General features: G+C 41.6%; 1 protein-coding gene across 5 annotated transcripts in view; it reads right to left on the bottom strand.

Moving 5' to 3' along the window:
• ZNF532 (zinc finger protein 532) overlaps positions 1-19,132 on the bottom strand; it is a 149,934-nt gene that overhangs the window by 20,739 nt on the left and 110,063 nt on the right. For all 5 annotated transcript variants that reach the window (XM_033933604.1, XM_033933597.1, XM_033933588.1 and 2 more), the window contains exons 4-6: positions 10,923-11,099; positions 5,879-6,041; positions 2,574-2,849 (exon numbers count right to left, since the gene is read on the bottom strand). In XM_033933604.1, the coding sequence (XP_033789495.1) occupies positions 2,574-2,849; positions 5,879-6,041; positions 10,923-11,099 (616 nt within the window). The remainder of the gene's footprint in view (positions 1-2,573; positions 2,850-5,878; positions 6,042-10,922; positions 11,100-19,132) is intronic.

Consider the following 19,132-nt stretch of genomic DNA (forward strand, 5'->3'; position numbering starts at 1 on the left):
GATGTACTTATACGTTTCAATCATATCTCCCCGTTCTCTTCTTTCCTCAAGTGAGTACAGCCGCAATTTTTTTAATCTTTCTTCATACGTGAGATCCTTGAGCCCCAAGAACTGAGCTGAACCGACTCGATCCTGAGCACGTCCTTTCGGTAGTGTGGTCTCCAAAACTGAACACAGTACTCCAAGTGAGGCCTCACCATGGCTCTGTACAACGGCATCATAACTTCAGGTCTCCTGCTGACGAAACCTCTGCGGATACACCCCATCATTTGTCTTGCCCTGGAGGAAGCCTTCTCCACTTGATTGGCAACCTTCATGTCCTCACTAATGATCACCTCTAGGTCGCGTTCCGCCGTGGTCCTAACCAAGGTACGTGTTTGGAATACACCTATGCTGGTAATGATTACCACTGAAATTATAAGCGAAATACTCCTTATTTCTGAGGCCTTTTCCTGAACGAATATCAAGCTCCAAGTATAGATAAACTATAAAAGTGGAGTGCGAGTGTTTGAGTATAGACTTCTTCATAGGAGTGGAGTATTAAAATGTTTCACCATGTATTGTGTCGACACCGTAATGTGGCATACTATGCCATACTTTGATTGTAATTTGAATATTTTTACTGCTGTAATTGTCTATTGCTTATGTCTGACTTATTCATGCTGTACACCGCCTTGAGTGAATTCCTTCAAAAAGGCGGTAAATATATCCTAATAAATAACTTTGAGGAATACTCCCAATCTGCCCATCTCCCATTTCCGCACCTCCTTTTTGGCATCACATGCAAATTTTAGGCGCTGATCCTATGCCTGAATTTATGCTCATAAATTCATATTAAAACCAATTAATGCTAATTGCTCATTAAAAGCCAGTTATCAGCACTAATTTGCTCATTATTCAATTAAGTTGCATATGAATAAGGAGCAAATGCAAAATTTACACACGTAACTCAAAATGCCATTTATAGAATGGGTAAATATCCTGAATACTGGCATTTATGTGTATATATCCCAATATTAAGGCTACATGCTATTCTGCAAAATGGCACCCCAAAGTGATAAGAACATAAGAGATGCCACTGCTGGATCAGACCAGTGGTCCATCGTGCTCAGCAGTCCGCTCACGTGGTGGCCCTTTTGGTCAAAGACCAGCGCCCTAACTGAGACTAGCCCTACCAGCGTACGTCCTTGTTCAGTAGGAACTTGTCTAACTTTGTCTTGTATCCCTGGAGGGTGTTTTCCCCTATGACAGCCTCCGGGAGGGCGTTCCATTTTTCCACCACTCTCTGGGTAAAGAAAAACTTCCTTACGTTTGTACGGAATCTATCCCCTTTCAACTTTAGAGAATGCCCTCTCATTCTCTCTACCTTGGAGAGGGTAAACAACCTGTCCTTATCCACTAAGTCTACCCTCTTCATTACCTTGAATGTTTTGATCATGTCCCCTCTCAATCTGCTCTTTTTGAGGGAGAAAAGGCCCATTTTCTCTAATCTTTCGCTGTACAGCAGCTCCTCCAACTCCTTAACCATCTTAGTCGCTTTTCTCTGGACCCTTTCGAGTAGTACCGTGTCCTTCTTCATGTACGGCGATGGTGCATAGTTTGCAGGTGGGTGTTCACATGAGTGGAGTTTAGATAGAGTGTGGGTGGGATGCTATAGAATACTATGCCCTACATATGTTCTGTAGTAAATCTACTCCTAGCTCTAGGGGAGGAGTAGCTTAGTGGTTAGTACAGTGATCTGGGGAACTGAGTTCAATTCTCACTGCAGGTCCTTGTGACTCTGGGCAAGTCTTTTAACCCTCCATTGCCCCAGGTACAAAATACTGCTTTGATTGTAACCACAGAAAGGTGGTATATCAAGTCCCATTCCCTTTCCTTTCTTGCCATGTAACGTTATAAAGAAACATAGGCACCTACTTTTCTTTATAGAGTAAGTTCTAAGGGGCTGATTCTTGTCAGGCCGCCAAAAGATAGGTGGCGGTAGGTGTCCTACTGCTGCCTAACTTAATAGTTTTAATTGATCACGTCGTTTAAAAACCAATTAAAATGTGATTTTTTTAAAAATAGCCGCTGCTAAACTGCTTCCCCAACCGGCGCCTGTCTCCCTGGTGGCTAGCAGCGCATAGTGACACTGAAGCCTGGAAGGAGGTGGCACTAGACTTTGGCGTCACTACGCGCCACTGGCAGCTATTCTGACACGACTCTAGGCATTGAAAATGCAGACCTGTGAAATGTAGGCCTAGGGTCCTGTCAAGCCGTGTTTCTGGAAGTGCTGCTTGTTGGCGATTGGCATGCGGCAGGCGCCCGTTTTGTAAGCCGTTTTCAGAATCAGCCCCTAAGTCAGCAGATTTTAGGTGCCTAAATATAGGTGTCCCTTTACAGAATTACCCTCTAAACTCCTGTTTGTAACGGTATCAGAATCAAACAACCTTTGATTGTTATTTTATTTTGAGATTTGACAGAAAACAAATGAAGCAAGAAAATGATCATTTGTTAACTATCTAGGCCTCAATTTGTGTAAAATCAATATTAACATGTATTTGCTTTTGAGACATAAACCACCATTATTCTACCTTGCCATGTTCTTTCCTCATGTGCGTTATATATACATCTCTCTGAGAAAAGAGCTGATCACATTCCCAACAGGTCCAGCCTGGGTTGTTTGCTTTCTTTGGTGCTCCTCCTTTCTTAACAGGCAAGGGAGACTTCTCCGGCCTTTCTGTCCCATTGATAAGCTTCGTTTCTTCTCTGTTACCAGCAGAATTCTGAGTTGTAGGTTTGGTGCTCAAAGGTAGGTTTATGCCTAGATTTGGTGGACCCTCAATGCTTTTCAACGTCCCATGCATAGTCTGTGAAATAAAAATGAAAACAATGGTAAAATCTAATCTTTGATTTTTTATACCCAACCCAACAGGAGGGCTTGACTCGGTCAACAAAATATTAATAAAATTATACAGATTAGAACAGAAACTATGGGCTCCTTTTACTAAGCTGTGCTAGCGGTTTTAGCGTGTGCTTAGCGACCGCTATACGCTAATGCCTTCATAGAGCTGGCGTTAGTATTTTCCACGTAGCGCAGGGGTTAGCGCTCGCTAATCTTCAGTGTGCGCTAAAAACGCTAGCGCACCTTAGTAAAAGGAGCCCTATATCTTTTAGGCCAGAATTTTATCTTTTATGATTGATTATTTGAAAATGAAGGATCATTAGTAAATTTCTGAACTATGTCTTCATTACTTTACGAAAAGTGGGTAGATGAGAGAGAACTCTAATTATAGAAGGAAGGTCATTCCAAACTTTTATGAATAAAAAAGAAAATGATTTGACAAAAATTGGCCATAGTTTTTATTCCTTTAACAGTGGCATAGCCAAGTTTATATTTCTGAGAGCTCCTAGAATTAGAAATTTCATGTGAACCAAAGGAGAAAAAATACCATATAGGATTTTGAAAATTACAGTTGCACATTTAAATTGGATCCTAGCAATTCCCTGGTCTTAATATGAGAGGATGATTTTGATAGTAGTACCATACTAAGGGCTGTGAGAACAGTGCGGCCATAGGGATATAACTATGAGGGGCGCATAAAAATTGCTCCCAGCCCATCATCTCCTCTTATTGTTGGTGCAGGGGCATCAGTGGGTGAGTTACATACAGTCGCCCAAATTCTGTATACGTTGCCCAAAGTTTCGGGTGCTATTTTGGGTATGGATTGCAAATCCACCTCTAAAGTAATTGGCTAAATTAGCGATAACAATCGTTAATTGACCTTAGCAAGCGCTAATTGGCACCAATTACTTACTACACGTGGATCTGTAATCCACGCACAAGATTTATCTTGCATGCAACTCCAAAGGGGACGTAGCCAAAAGAGGGGCATGGGAGGGTCCGTGATGTTCTCAGGAGTTAGAAGCAGAGCTATAGAATACTTCTAATTCTGTGCCTAACCAACAGCAGTTGGGTATTACTATTCCTTTTAATTATTTCTATAGCGCTACCAGACATATGCAGTGCTGTAGAGTCACAAAGAAGACCCTGCTTAAAAGAGCTTATAACCTAAACAGGCAAGACAGACAAACAGGATATCATGGATACAGTTAAGGGGAATGGTTAATCAGCTGGCTGGGTTGGAGGGCAGAGGGGAGTAAAGGACAATCAAGACATTGTGACATCACTGATGAGCTTGGCTCTTATTGGTGGAATGAGGCATTATGACATCACAAGCTCAGCTCTGCTTCCCAAAGACAAACAGGATGCCATGGATACAGTTAAGGGGAACGGTTAATCAGTGGGCTGGATTGGAGGGCAGAGGAGTAGGATTAAGGATTGAAGGTTATATCAAAAAGGTGGGCTTTCAGTCTGCTTTTCTGCTTTTAAACAAGGGAAGGGGCTTGGTGGACATGAGCATTTAGACCAGCCTTTAGCAAACATAAATGCTCATGCCTAAAATCAGGCACAAAAAATGTATGGTAGGCTAATATTCTATAAGGGCCATTTTGCATGTAACATTATTTATAAACTTTGGGCCCAATTCTATATATGTCGCTTAAAAAATTAACGCTGACTAGTGTGCGCTGCATAAATTTAAATTAAAACCAATTAATGCTAATAATTAAAACCAATTAATGCTAATAATTTAAATTTATGCATGATTCTATAAAAGTTAGGTGCACTTCGTGTCTAAATGTTTGTTGACTGGAACCTTCTCATCCTACGCCTCAGTTACCCATGCACTATTGTGTCCATATATTCGTGAGGTTGTCATCTTCCTCTTGTTCCCAAATTTTGAGAAGAAACATTGTGAGGGCAGAAAAATTGGTCAGTTTTTTTGAATAATGGGAAGATCTTTCTTGATTGGCTGATCAGAAGGGAGAGAGATCCCAGGGTGTTGGGGAAGGGAAGCAGATGCCAGACCATGGGGTGAGTTAGGGTGGGAAGGAGGGAAGGAAAGAAGAAGAGAGAGATGCCAGAGCATGGGGGAGGGAGTGAAGACAGAAAGAGAAAAATGGAAGGCACAAAGATGGAATGGAATGGAGAATGAAGAGAAGATGAGGAAAGCAGAAACCAGTAATGACAAAAGGTAGAAGAAAGATTTTTCCTATTGTTGCTTTAGAATAAAGTAGTATTGTAGCTGTATTGATAAACATTTATAAACAGAAAATGGAACTAAGGTAATATTTTAATTGGACTAATTTTAATACATTTTTTACTAACTTTTGGACACCAAAATCCCCTTGCTCAGGCAGTGGCATATCGGGGAGGGGGGGTGGGGGTGTGAAGCCGGGGGGGTGTTAAAAAATGACCGTCCTCAGGTGTCACATACCCTAGGTACGCCACTGTGAAGGAGGAACCTATTCATTCCAGAATCAAAAGCGAGTAAGAGTAACAGAGCAGAGGAAGTCAGAAAAATCTCTTTGCTTAAATTTATACAATGGCCAACAGCGTGCAAGATTTTAAGAGTAAATGGAATGCCCATGTGGGATCCCTAAGAGGGTAGAGTTAAGGAGATGGGTCATTAGGAGCGTAGACTATGGGGGTGGGTCAGCAGAGCGGGCAGACTTGATGGGCTATGGCCCTTATCTGCCGTCTTTTTTCTCTGTTTCTATTTTTTTCTGGTTGGCCTTATTGAAAAAAAAATTCAACTGTACACTGCTTTGCCAGTATTAGATAAAAGATGGTAAAGAAAGTGAAATAATAAACCATATACATACAATTTGCAACCCTCCCAGCCTTTTTCACAAGTGAGGTAAATTCTCCGCCGCTCATAGGAATTCTATGAACGTCGAAGCATTTACCTTGCCGGCCCGTGCCGTTTAGTAAAAGGAACCCTTAGGAACCAAGTTTATCATTTTAAAGATTCAGAATGAGCAGAAATTCACATACCTTGATATGATCCATCATCAGTTGTTTCTGTGCATACAAAAGAGAACAGTCTGGACACTTGAAAACAGACACCTTCTGATTTTCAATATGTTGGTCAAAGTGGCGATACAGCAAGGGTTGCAAAGTGAACACTGTGTCACACATGGAACATTTATATATTATTCTGCAAAGAAAAATACAAAGGTCAATTCATTTTTTAAGAATAAGAGCTAACCTTATACAGTTATTTCCAGCAATGAAAAACTTAAAGAAATAAACACTAATTCAAATAGATGCGGTATTAGGAGTAAAGTATCCAACTAAGCGGGGAAGTTATCAACATTGGCTACCATTAACCACTCTGGAGTGTTCCCTGGATTTAGGGGGGCTTACCTGATAGATGCCCCCAGCAGGATCATATTTATAATTCTCCCAAGTCCATCTTAAGAATGGCTTATGGATTTTTCTTTTAGGAAATTCTCCAACCCTTTTTTAAACCCTGCTAAGCTGAAAAATGAGTTCAATTGCACGTGGAATGAAGAAGTATTTTCTCCGATTTGTTTAAGATTTACTACTTAGCAGCTTCATTGCATGTTCCCTAGTCCTTATATTTTTGGAAAGAGTAAACAAGTGATTCACGTTTACCTGTTCCACTCCACTCAGTATTTTATTGACCTCTATCATATCTCTCCTCGACTGTCTCTTCTCCAAGCTGAAGAGCCCTAGACTTGGGAAACTCCACTGCTTATTTCTAGAATAAGCAGCATAAAATCTGTTTTACTCTAGGGATTTTGCCAGGTACTTGTTACCTGGATTGGCCACTGTAGGAACAGTGGACCTTTGGTCCATCCCAGTAAGGCAACAATTAAATTCTTGTGTCTTATGACTGAAAAAGCATACTCAAGCCTAGAGCAAGAATCAGAATTTATTAGGTAAAAGAATTTGTGCAAAAGGCAAAGCCCTTATATGGTCATGTGCTCAATTACAGAACAGAAAATGCAACTTGCCATATAAACTTGTGGAGATCATTCTTCTTTTTCTCTGAATCAAATTACTGTAGTCTACAGAGAGATATTGGATACCCACAATAAAACCAGTGACTATAACAGTTCAGTGAGGCTCTTGTCTCTAAATTGCTCTTTGGGTTAACCTTTAACAAGAATATGAAAAGAAGAAGAATGTGAAAAATAAAAAACTGTAGTGGATGTTGAACATGTCGCCTCTGGTCGATTCTGTGATCTGACTCAAGAGCACTTCAAGGCGCTGAAGAGCCACTTGGCAAGCTGCCATCTGGCTTCTTTCTTTGCAAAGGGCAGATTTGTCTATTAGGATTCTAAGGTTTGTGGACCTCCACCTGCCATTTACCAGTCACGTACAAATAAATCATAAAATCATGTTAGATGAGGATTCTCTAGAATTAAAACAATTTACTGGGGTCCCTCATGCAAATAAATTGACAAATAGTACATTTGTCTGGTGCAATCCATTCCGTATACAAAAACAAGACAGTCCATAATGCAGCCATTGACAAGCACAGAGTAGAAGCTTCTTCATGAACTACATTTAGCAAAGGAACTTTTGGGAAAGTGACCTACCCTGGTTTTCCTCATATTGATACCTGTACAGCTTGATACAGGTTCTTTCTTCATGAAAAAAAAAAATTGGAATACTCCTAAACATACAGCACATGAGATCCTACTGAATCCCTTGCAGGCAGTAACCCTATAGAATCTTTGCTTGTCTGGTAATTCTCTCTCCGACTCCTTACAGAATTATAAACCATTTCTTAGTGCTGGCGGCGGAGCTGCTTGAAGAAGCAGAGATTGGTAGGAGTGGAAGCACGAGTCTTGCTGCTGCAATGATTCACGGCTGTAACTGACCTTGTCTGTGTCCCAGTCCAGTCATGTCATCATTTTGTGACAGCAGCTGTCAGGTGATATCATCGGTATGCCTGAGGAAGGACGTTTGATCAGGGTTTTCCATTGGTCACCAAAAATCAGAAACTTACTTTACATGACTTGATATCATGCATCATCAAAACAGCACAATTTTTTTAAAATAACAAATTCAAAACTGATTTAACAAATAAACCTCCAAGGCAATGCTCCCTCTAAGGAGTGGCCAAATGCATGCAATTTTTTCTTTTTTTTGGTGTGAGCAACAAGTTCTAAAAATTAAAAAATGTTTGATCTCAGTATTAGCAATCTATTTCTGTACATAGCACAAAAAACTATTACACATATGGTAATTGATTTATACCCCCTTTTTACTAAACTGCAACAGCAGTTATTAGTGCTGGAAGCCGCGCTGAATGCTCCGCGCTGCTGCTGACACTCATAGGAACTCTATGAGCGTCAGGAGCAGCGCGGAGCATTCAGCGTGGCTCCCTGCGCTAATAACAGCTATCATGGTTTAGTAAAAGGGGGGAGGGTTAGTTAATTTTTTATACTTTCATTTTGTTTGAAAGTCAGATCGGGTCTGTATTTTTGTGAGCAACCATGTAAAGACCATATAAAATGTATGAGCAGTTGCTTACACATTCTGCTTAGAGGGAAAATAACTCCCAGGTTACATTTAAGCAAAACCTTTTCATAGAACTATTTATTTTCCACTTAAAGACCACTCACAATGCTGATTTCATCTTAACTGCAAGCCTTCATCAGAATCCATCCAGCCAATATTCAAAAAAGGCCTTTGTCGACAAACAAAACTCCCTCTCCCCTTACCAATCTGGCTTCAGAAAATTCCATAGCATGGAAATGGTCCTGGTAGACATTATCAATGACTGCTGGAACATACTAGACAAAGGAAACAACAGGCTACTTGTCCTCCTGGACCTTAGTGCCACCTTCAATACCATCGATCATCATACTTGTCCTCCTGGACCTCAGTGCTGCCTTTAATACCATCGATCATCCCTGCCTCCTCACCAGACTTGCAAAGATTGGAATGGGTGATCGACCACTCTGGTGGTTCTTGTCATTGCTGAGCCAAAGCGTCCTACTATTACGACCTAAACCGATAAAATATGGAGTACTGCAGGGTGCTCTCCTGTCACCTCTGCTTTTCAACCTCTATATCAGATTGGTGATAGACATTGCCTCAAAACACCACATAAAGATTCACTCGTTTGTTGATGACTTACAACTGTACCTATCACTATGCTCTAACCAAGATGCCTAAATCTCAAAATTATACGACTGCCTTTCAGAAATAAAAAGCTGGATGTCCGAAACAAGCTGTAACTAAACGCGGTGAAAACCGAGCTCATCTGGATAAGGAGAGGTGACCCCAAACTTGCCCGCCCATCAATCTCTTGGGAATTGACCACCCTTATGGCCAAAGACAACGTACACAGCCTAGGGGTGATCCTGGATGGTGACCTTTTGATTTCTGACCACATCTCCCAAGTAGTATCCACCTCATTCTACTACCTCTGACAGCTACGGAAAATCAGACAATATTTCTCAGAGCCAGACTTCTCTCAACTATTTTACATCTCTGTCCTCTCCCGTATGGACTACTGCAACATGCTCCTAAATGGGCTACTGAAAAAAATCCTCCATCGACTTCAACGAGTACAAAATGCCATCATTCAGCTCCTGAAGAACCTCCGCATATGAGATCTGATCGCCCTGATTTTGCGCACTGCTCAATGGCTGCCGATTGAACAACGAAGTATATTCAAAGGCATAGTAATGGCCTCCAAACTCTTCCATGACATGGTACTGCCATCATGTTTCTATGTTCCATAAGCTCCTATCGGTGGCTTCTTCATATTTGCAATTTAGAAAATTGTTGAAATCATTATTGTTTACCAAATTTATTGGTAATTGAAAATCCGGTAATTTATTTAATAACTGAAAATGCTTGCTATTTGAACTACAAATTGTATTCTGCAAATTTTGTAAGTTGCTGTAGCTTTATAGTTTCTTTGTACACCGCAATGAACTGAAAGGTATTTGCGGTCTAGAAATGGAAATGAGTCTGTGTCTTCTTTCAGACAGAGCTGCCACAGTAACACTGGGTACCTCTGACACACCGAAAAGCCTCCAAAAAACCTGAAAATAATAAAGTATAATCAGAGCAGATCAGAAAAACACCTTTCAACTCGCGAGTAGAAGGAAAAGACTGAGGAGCACTGTCAAGTGATGCAGGAGCTGGAGCTAAGAGAGAAAAAGATGTAGATGGGTGAGAACATTTCCACTTCAATAGAGCAGTTTGGGGAGATTATTAAGCCTGATATAATCTGTATGGATGATCTGTGGAAGGCCATAGCCACTATGGATTCCAACCTCAAAAAAGCCGTAGCAATGGTACATTCAGATTGTGCTGCTATAAGCTCCCAGGCAAATGCACAAGGAGTTATTCTTAGTGAACAGACTGAGAGCATTAAAAGGCATGAAGAGCAAATTGTCCAAATAAAATCTTTGGAGTCAGAGATAATTATGGAAAGGGCATTCAAAAAAAGTTAGGCAAAGAAGAGATAATCTAAGATTTCTACATTTTCCCAAGTCTCCGATAATCTCCCCTCTGGAAATGGTGCGAAAATACTTTAAAGAGATTTTGTTCATACCTGAAGAATTTTTGCCACCTATAATGAGAGTCCAGAGTATTTCAGCGTGTTCCAAGAAACAAATGGTTTCTACCCCAAGAGGAGAAATGGAGCAACAACGGGCTTAAAGACTAGTTCCATATAAATTATTTTTAAACAATAAGTTACACTATGATCCCTGAAGCAGGCAACTGTATGCCAAAACACAGTTGTGTCGGGTCTCATCATAGATGTTACTGGTTGCTGGATTTAATAAACTGGATCCTTAAAAAAAAAAAAAAGCCTTTGTGACCTTCATCTTGCTCTATTTTTTTCCCTCAAACTCCTCCCCATCCACGCTATCATGTCGACATGCATACTTTTACAGGATTTTATAACACTCCATTTAGCATATATGTGGCCCACGCACACAGGAAAATACCTTTATAAAATGATCCCCATACTGCAGAATCACTTCAAATATCTGCCTGACTCTTAGGAATTTATAAGAAAAAAAAAATCATTTCTTACTTTGGTTCTCCTATTTTGACACCGGGATGTTGCGTATAGGCATGGGAATGGGTGCTGGGAGCAGATTTAAATGCCATGGGACATATGGGACATTTGTAGAAGACTTCACAATGTGATCCTTGAATGTGAGATTTCAGTGCAGCCACATCAGAGTATACAACATTGCAATGCACACAGCTGCAAAAAAATAAAAAAGTAACAAAACACAAGAATCATTAGTATTCAATATTTTGACTTTTCAAAGAGTGATTCTAACCTGAAGTTACAGTAGAACCTTGCCAACAGTGAACAGCACATTTCCTGATAATCTGAACATTTCCTAAAACAATTTAAGCTGCATTTCGGTATGCCAATCTCCTTACAGTACATGACTTTAGGATTACAGCTGCACAGCTGTGCTAGTATCAATGTTTGGTACCTTTTACCACACTACTAATAAGGGATATTCTAAAGCACAGGTGTCGAAGTCGGTCCTCGAGGGCCGCAATCCAGTCGGGTTTTCAGAATTTCCCCAATGAATATGCATTGAAAGCAGTGCATGCACATAGATCTCATGCATATTCATTGGGGAAATCTTGAAAACCCGACTGGATTGCGGCCCTCGAGGATCAACTTTGACACCCCTGTTCTAAAGTGATAAAGTTGTTTAATTGAGGTGATAAGCTCACTATCCATTTCTTTCCACTTATGAATAGAGTACTCTATGATCTTTCCCCGAAGAACTGACTTTCCCGCTTCCTAGTAGACTACTGAATCAACATCCTGGAGGTTGCTGCATGCGAGGTAAGAGCTCCAGGCTTCCAGAAGGAATACCTGAAAATCTGGGTCCATGTAAAGAATGGGGTTCATTTTCCATCCAGGAGGGGCTTTCCCCTGCTGTAGATGCAACTCCACCCAACCCAGAATATGACCTGAAACCCCCCATTGTCGATGCCAGCTCTCTGAGTCCCAGACAAGAGGGAAGGAGAGACCACAAGATACAAATCCAGTCTGGCCTAGACTTTATGAACCTGAGAGAAAAAGTTATAAATTGTGCTCCTCTGGGTGCAGAACGTGCCAAATGTCTAACAACCCCAAATCATTAGTAAGAGGATTAATGCCCCTTCCACCCACCCCCCGAGGGTCTAGGTTTCCGGGGGGCTACAGTTCACTAAAGATCAGCCTTGATTATATTAAAGTTGCCACCCTCTATAAGTTGGTACTCATGTAAGGTACCTATGGTTGCGAGCAGTGTTGAGAAAAATGTATATGAAAATGGGGTTCTGTCTCAAGTGTAAATGTAAACCAGGTATGTACATCCACTCGTTCCTTGAGTGCACTGAACTCACCCTTTTGCAGGGCTTCCTAGAGTCTTTCCTCCATAGGCCTATAGAGTGGGACTGGCTCCCTTCTGCTGGGCTTCCAGGACTCTATGCAGGAGCATGGTTTTTCATTTCCCCAGTATACATTTCTGTAGATTGCCCTTTTGGTGGCAAAACACCTGGTACTGACCTACTGGGTTTCCGAGGACTCCCCTCCCACCGCTCAATTGCGGACCAAGCGGAGAGAAATGGCTCAATTTGAGATTCGTTCCTATGATAACTCCCACAGACTGGATATGCGACATTATGTGACATTGGGGAGGGGGGGCTTTCTGGATCTCCTTCCCACCTAATCGCTTTCTGTCCGGGGCTTACTTGTGGCACCAATGCTTCCTTACCTTTACTCCAAAGGGGGGGGGGGGAGGAAGGCGGATCTTCTGGGGGAGGTTTGCGTTGGATTCCTGATGCATGTCTGTGGAATGGAGTGGAGTGTATGGGATGCAGCTGATTTGTTTGGCTTTCTTTATGAAAACTACTATGGCTGTCGGTCTAGCCTGGAACTTTACTAGTCCTGGATGGCGGGGACTTGGACTGTTTCGCTGTTTATGCTTCGCTGGACCCTCGTCTCCCCCTTGATGGACTTGCTGTTTGGGGATGTTTGGCTCTCCTAGATTTTTCATTGTTACCTTGTTCTTCCTGTATTGCTCTTCTGCTGCCTGTGATTCCATGTCTGGACCATTTGCCATTTTCAATAAAAATATATTTAAGAAGAAAAAGAAAATGGGGTTCATTTTTTAAAAAAAGTAGCATTAAGGGGCAGATGAATGTTTTTCTCACCAAACCCTTCCAATTCACTATTTTTGAAACCCCCATTCTTAGACGGATTTCTAACCTGTTCATCTGCAGTAGGGCAGGTTAGAGGTTTGGGCAGGGCTAGGGTGGGGTTTATGATTTGGATGTCTTTCGCAATAATCCAACATTTTAGAAAATATCCAGGGCACGATTTGGAGTGTCACCAGGAGTGGGATCCCTAGGATAGTAGACTTGGGGGTGGGTCAGTAGAGTGGGCAGACCTGATGGGCTATGGCCCTTATCTGCCATCATCTTCTATGTTTCTATGACCTATTTTAACAATGAAAAAGTGCCAAAATGGTGCCTAAACTGACCGGATAACCACTGGAGGGATGAAAGCATTACTTCTACCCCAACACTCCCCCAGTGGTCACTGACCATCTCACATCTAAAGCTGTGAATTTTATTTATTTATTTGAGTATTTATATACCACTTATTACCTAAGTGGTTTACATTCAGGTACTCAAGCATTTTCCCCTATCTGTCCCGGTGGGCTCACACTCTATCTAATGTACCTGGGGCAATGGGGGATTAAGTGACTTGCCCAGGGTCACAAGGAGCAGCATGGGATTTGAACCCACAACCTCAGGGTGCTGAGGCTGTAGCTCTAACCACTGTGCCACACACAGTACATACCAGCCTGTATGACAGCTTCACATATTATGACCAGTCTTATCAGGGCAATAAGCAGGTTCCTGGAGTAGCGTAGTGGGCAGTGTAGCGGATTAAAGAGATAGGACTCAGGCTCATATCCTACTCCAGCTACTACACTTATGATAGAATATTTGAGCCTTCCACAACCCATCCAAATCCTATTGTACCTAAATGTAGGAGACACATAACATAAAAACGCACTTCTATACCGCAAAACCATTAAGTTCTATTCGGTTTACAAAAGATAAGGATCTACAAAATAAATAGAATAAACAGAATATATCTAACTTCCAAGAGATTGAATAAAAAGGACGCAATTAAATAATTCAAATCCTTGTCCCAAGAAGCTGTTTGAAAGGACAAAAGATGCTGATGAAGTCTCTTAAGATTTATAACCCTTAACGGACAGAAATGCAAATAGCGCATGAGATTTCCTAGGCTATTTTGAGGCAGTAAATACAAATTAATTCAAAAGATATTCAGGTATTTAACCAGCATATGCCTTGAAGCAGATGCATCCGAACTTAAACTTGATCCCAGCCTCCACCGGTAAACAAGCAACTGTTTATAGAAAGGTGTGACATTCTGGCATAAGGGCTATTAGGGTGGTATATAGTTGGGTCCAGTAGGTTTTAGGTGGATATTGGAGGGTTCACCATATGTTATAAGGGGACTGTGGTAAGATATGTTCCTAGGCCTTTTTATGTGAAGTTCACTGCAGTGCCCCCTAGAGTGCTCTACTGCTCTGATGGGATGTCAGTGTGGCCAGTCTACTAAAAATGCTGGCCCTTCCTACATCCCAATAGCTTGTTTCGTGAATTTTTCTATCCAACACTTTTTTTTTCCTGAAAATTGTTCAAAAATATAGATGCTCTGAGGACAAGCATATCTGAGAAATAGCCATTTTCAAAACAAAAAGTTAGATGTTTTTCTGTTTCAAAAATGGTCAATGTTCGCTACTGGATTTTTGTGCTCGTTCTGCAAAATGTCCAAACTCAGATTTGGACATCATATCGAAAACGCCCTTCTATATGTTAGGTACATATATAGAAAAATAACAAAAATGGGATGTCAAACATTCAGATTGTTTGTTTATTTTATCAATATAGTATCATTTGAATTTTTGTTGTTTTGCAGGTACATATATAGAACACAAAGGCACCAGGAGTTCACCCAGCCAGATAACACAACGGCAATCAGGATCTTGAATAAGCCACTCCTCGCTTTCTCCCACTGAAAAAGGCAAAGGCAAGCCCTCCCAATTTTGCATGCTCTGAGTTAGTGAGGTACATCTCCTGTATGAACAACACATCCATGTGCACGCATTTGCAATATGATAGCATATTTTAGTTCTCTTTACCATTGAGTGGATCCCGTCCACAGTTAAGGGCAGACTGGATGGATCATTTGGCCTTTATCTGCCATCATATTTCTGTTTCTAAGGTGGCAATTTATATGCTATTCAACCCCATATGTGAACATGGTAGAAACCTGAAAAAATTATACTGTGAAATTTGACGTGGAGATGATCTCCAAATAATCTGCCCCTCAGGGTCTGCCGATAAGCAATACAAGTCCTCACAGCTCCAAGACAAATAAGATACACAGACACAGGAGATTTGTACCCATACCTGGTCCTATCTACATCTTTACCCCTTCCCCCAGCAGTGGCACAAGAACACCAAAACCCTTACCATCAGCAACAATTTAAAAAAAAAAATCCCACTCCCCTCTTCCCTTCCCCCCCAAAGATCTCTAGAAGTATTCCATGTACATACCCATATATACACACATGCACATATCCAAACAGCCCCCCCAGTCTTACTCTACCCCCACCCACTGTGACAGCTATCCCACCTGTTCCTGGATTATCACCCAGTCCACTCCCCCTCTCATCTCCCAATAAGCATAACATTATAAAACAAAGCATACAAATGGAATTACACTGATAAGAACGAGAAGGTCCACAGGTGACTGAACAGTGGCTCAAACATATAGATAATGCACCACCCACTCTAGTCATAAATAATGCCCGCAAACAACATTAAAGCAATCAAGCGAAAGGTCAGCAAGGTGGAGTGCTGGACTAACTTGGAACATAGGTCCCCTAAGGAACAGTCCAAACATGCAGATGATAGAGTCCAGCTCAGCAGCGATAAGTCGCACTCTATGCCCATCCAAAGCCCCAAGGTAGCCCATGGAAATATTTTAAATATCATGCAGAGAGATCGGGAGACAAAAGGTTCTCCCCAAATGTTCTTACACCTCCTGCCAACCCTAGAATACATAGAAGCAAAGTCACTCGAGGCGATATAGTCACAGTCAACATTACACAGTTCAGTGAACAGATGCCCACAGGGCCAGTAGATGCTAAAATAGTGCCATCATTGAGGCAGAAGCTAGTCAAAAAGTGCAGAGCTCCTCCAGTTTAGACAGCATCATTGTGCAGTTGTTATGAGTATTTCTCAGCTTGGTTGGGTACTGAAAGGAAATTTGACTTCCTGTGCGTGTAATTAGGAGTGGTTTGGTGCAAAAGCCCGATGTTGCTCTGAAACCTTGGCTGAGAAGTCTTGGAACATTAACAGCTTTGTGCCCTTGCATTTCAGGGATCGCTGTTGCGGGTACAGTTCCAACAATTTGGCCTTAGTAGAATAGTTTAAGAAACGTGCTATCACTAGGTGTAGTCATATTCCCTCTTCTTGCTGCACACCAACCTAATGCACTCTCTACACGTGCACAAGCCCAGCGCTCTGAGGAAGGCCCAAGGTTTGGGGGAGCCACTGCTCTACAGGTTCTGACAGTTCCTTGTCTCTCATGGCTATTATATCACCCACAGTTTTCCTGGTCTTCTACTTATTCCTCCATAATCTTTAGCTGGGACTCCAGAGCTCTTATTTATTCCTCAGCCGACACCACTCAGTCCTCCTTGGTGGAGATAAGAACATAAGAAGTTGCCTCCGCTGGGTCAGACCAGGGGCCAATCGTGCCCAGCAGTCCGCTCCCGCGGCGGCCCATCACTTGTAAGTGATCCTTTGTCTAAGACCCTTTAATCCCCATGTTTCTTCTGTCTATACCCTTCATGATCCTATCTCTACCTCTATCTATATCTATATCCCTCAATCCCCGTATTCTTCAGGAACTTGTCCAATCCCTCTATGAATCCCCTTAATGTACTCTGTCCTATCACATCCTCCGGAAGCGCATTCCAGGTGTCCACCACCCTTTGAGTGAAGAAAAATTTCCTAGCATTGGTTCTAAACCTGTCCCCTTTCAGTTTCTCCGAGTGCCCCCTCGTTCTTTTAGTTCCCAATAGGATGAAGAATCTGTCCCTTTCCACCTTCTCTATGCCTTTCATGATCTTGTATGTCTCTATCATGTCTCCTCCGAGTCTTCGTTTTTCCAGGGTGAAGAGCTCCAGCCTTTCTAGTCTCTATGCATATGAAAGGTTTTCCATACCTTTTATCATTTTTGTTTCTCTTCTCTGAACCCTCTCAAGTATCTCCATGTCCTTCTTTAGGTATGGCGAACAATATTGGGCACAGTACTCCAGTTGTGGTCGTACCATCGCGCGGTACAGCGGCATGATGACTTCCTTCGTTCTGGTCATAATACCCTTCTTAATAATACCCAACATTCTGTTTGCCTTCTTCGAGGCTGCTGCGCATTGTGCCCCTCAACTTGTTGTGAGCTGAGCAGTGTGATCAACAATGTTATCTGTAAGTTTATCCACGGCAGAGTGCAGCTCAGCAAATTTATCATCAAGTAGGTGGGATAGGTGGTGCATGGAAACATAAGAATAGCCTTACTGGGTCAGACCAAAGGTCGATCAAGCCCAGTAGCCCGTTCTCATGGTGGCCAATCCAGGTCACTAGTACCTGACCAAAACCCAAAGAGTAGCAACATTCCAGCATCTCAAAGAATAGCAATATTCTGGAACCCCAATGAGAGCAACATTCCAGAGCTAAGATTATGATGTCATAATGCCTCATTCCACAGTGCCTCAGAGCCAACCTCATCAGTGATGTTACAATGGCTTAATTGTTCTATACTTGGCTCACGTAAGAACATAAGAATAGCCATACTGGGTCAGACCAATGGTCCATCAAGCCATGTAGCCCGTTTTCACGGTGGCAAATCCAGGTCACTAGTACCTGGCCAAAACCCAGAGTAGCAACATTCCATGCTACTGATCCAGGGCAAGCAGTGGCTTCCCCCATGTCTTTCTCAATCACAAACTATGGACTTTTCCTCCAGGAAATTGTCCAGCTACATTATCCACTCATACCCCATCTGCACTGTATCCTCCTGAAGGGCGGCCAAAGAGATCTCTGGCTGTTGTGATGCCATCTTTTTAGGAGTACATGCGGGTCTGTCTCTGCTGGGGCCTGCTGACTTCACAGACATAACTGATGCAAGAAAGATGTCTTCTGCTTAAAAACCTCAAAGCATATTCGGTAGGTCTCAGATTCCGAAGAGAGAAAAGCTCAAACAATGACCTCAGTAGTGCTGCTGTTGAAATCAAACTTTTTCCAAACAAAACTAATGCACCATCATCGTCATCAGTCATCAGTCAGAAACTCTATATTAATTTTATTGTGGTAATTTTATTTTTATATGCAAAACTTTCTGTTATTCTCATAATACTTAATAATACTTTGAAGTGGCAATACGCATCTTAGAGTCTAACGGCAGGGGAAGATTCTCTGACATAGAATCTATATTTCACTTATTGCTTTATCAAGGAATCCCCTATACAACAAAACATGAAATTATGATGTCAGAAAAGATTTATTGTCTTTTGTGAACTCAATATCCATCTCAGTATTAGTATTAATTAATTAATTAATTAAAACATTTATATACCGTATATTACCTATACGGTTTACATAATAACAGGCATAAAATGTTAAACAAAACATACGTAGTTCAACTGTTGCAGAACAACACTCCTTAAAAAAACATACCTTTCATGGCCATCGTCGTACTTCTTGCCTCTATTCTCATACAAAGATGGCAGTGGCATTATTTGCACAATATTTAAATATCTACCAATCAAGTAATTAACTAGTTTAGCGACCGGCATTCATCCAATCCTTTTCAAATTAAATGCTAAATGAGGGTCATCCACACTAATTCTAAATGTATTTATTTTAGGTATTTATACACTACTTATCAAAGTTATCTAAGTGGTTTACAATCATGTACTCAAGTATTTTCCCTATCTGTCCCAGTGGGCTCACAATCTCTCTAATGTACTCGGGGCAATGGAGGATTGAGTGACTTGCCCCAGGTCACAAGGAGCAGTGTGGGATTTGAACCCACAACCTCAGGGTACTGAGGCTGTTGCTCTAATCACTCTGCCACTCTTTCCAATTTAATTATTTTATAGACGATTCTTTCAC

The sequence above is a fragment of the Geotrypetes seraphini genome, chromosome 1 (assembly GCF_902459505.1).
Source record: "Geotrypetes seraphini chromosome 1, aGeoSer1.1, whole genome shotgun sequence".
Lineage (NCBI taxonomy): Eukaryota > Metazoa > Chordata > Amphibia > Gymnophiona > Dermophiidae > Geotrypetes > Geotrypetes seraphini.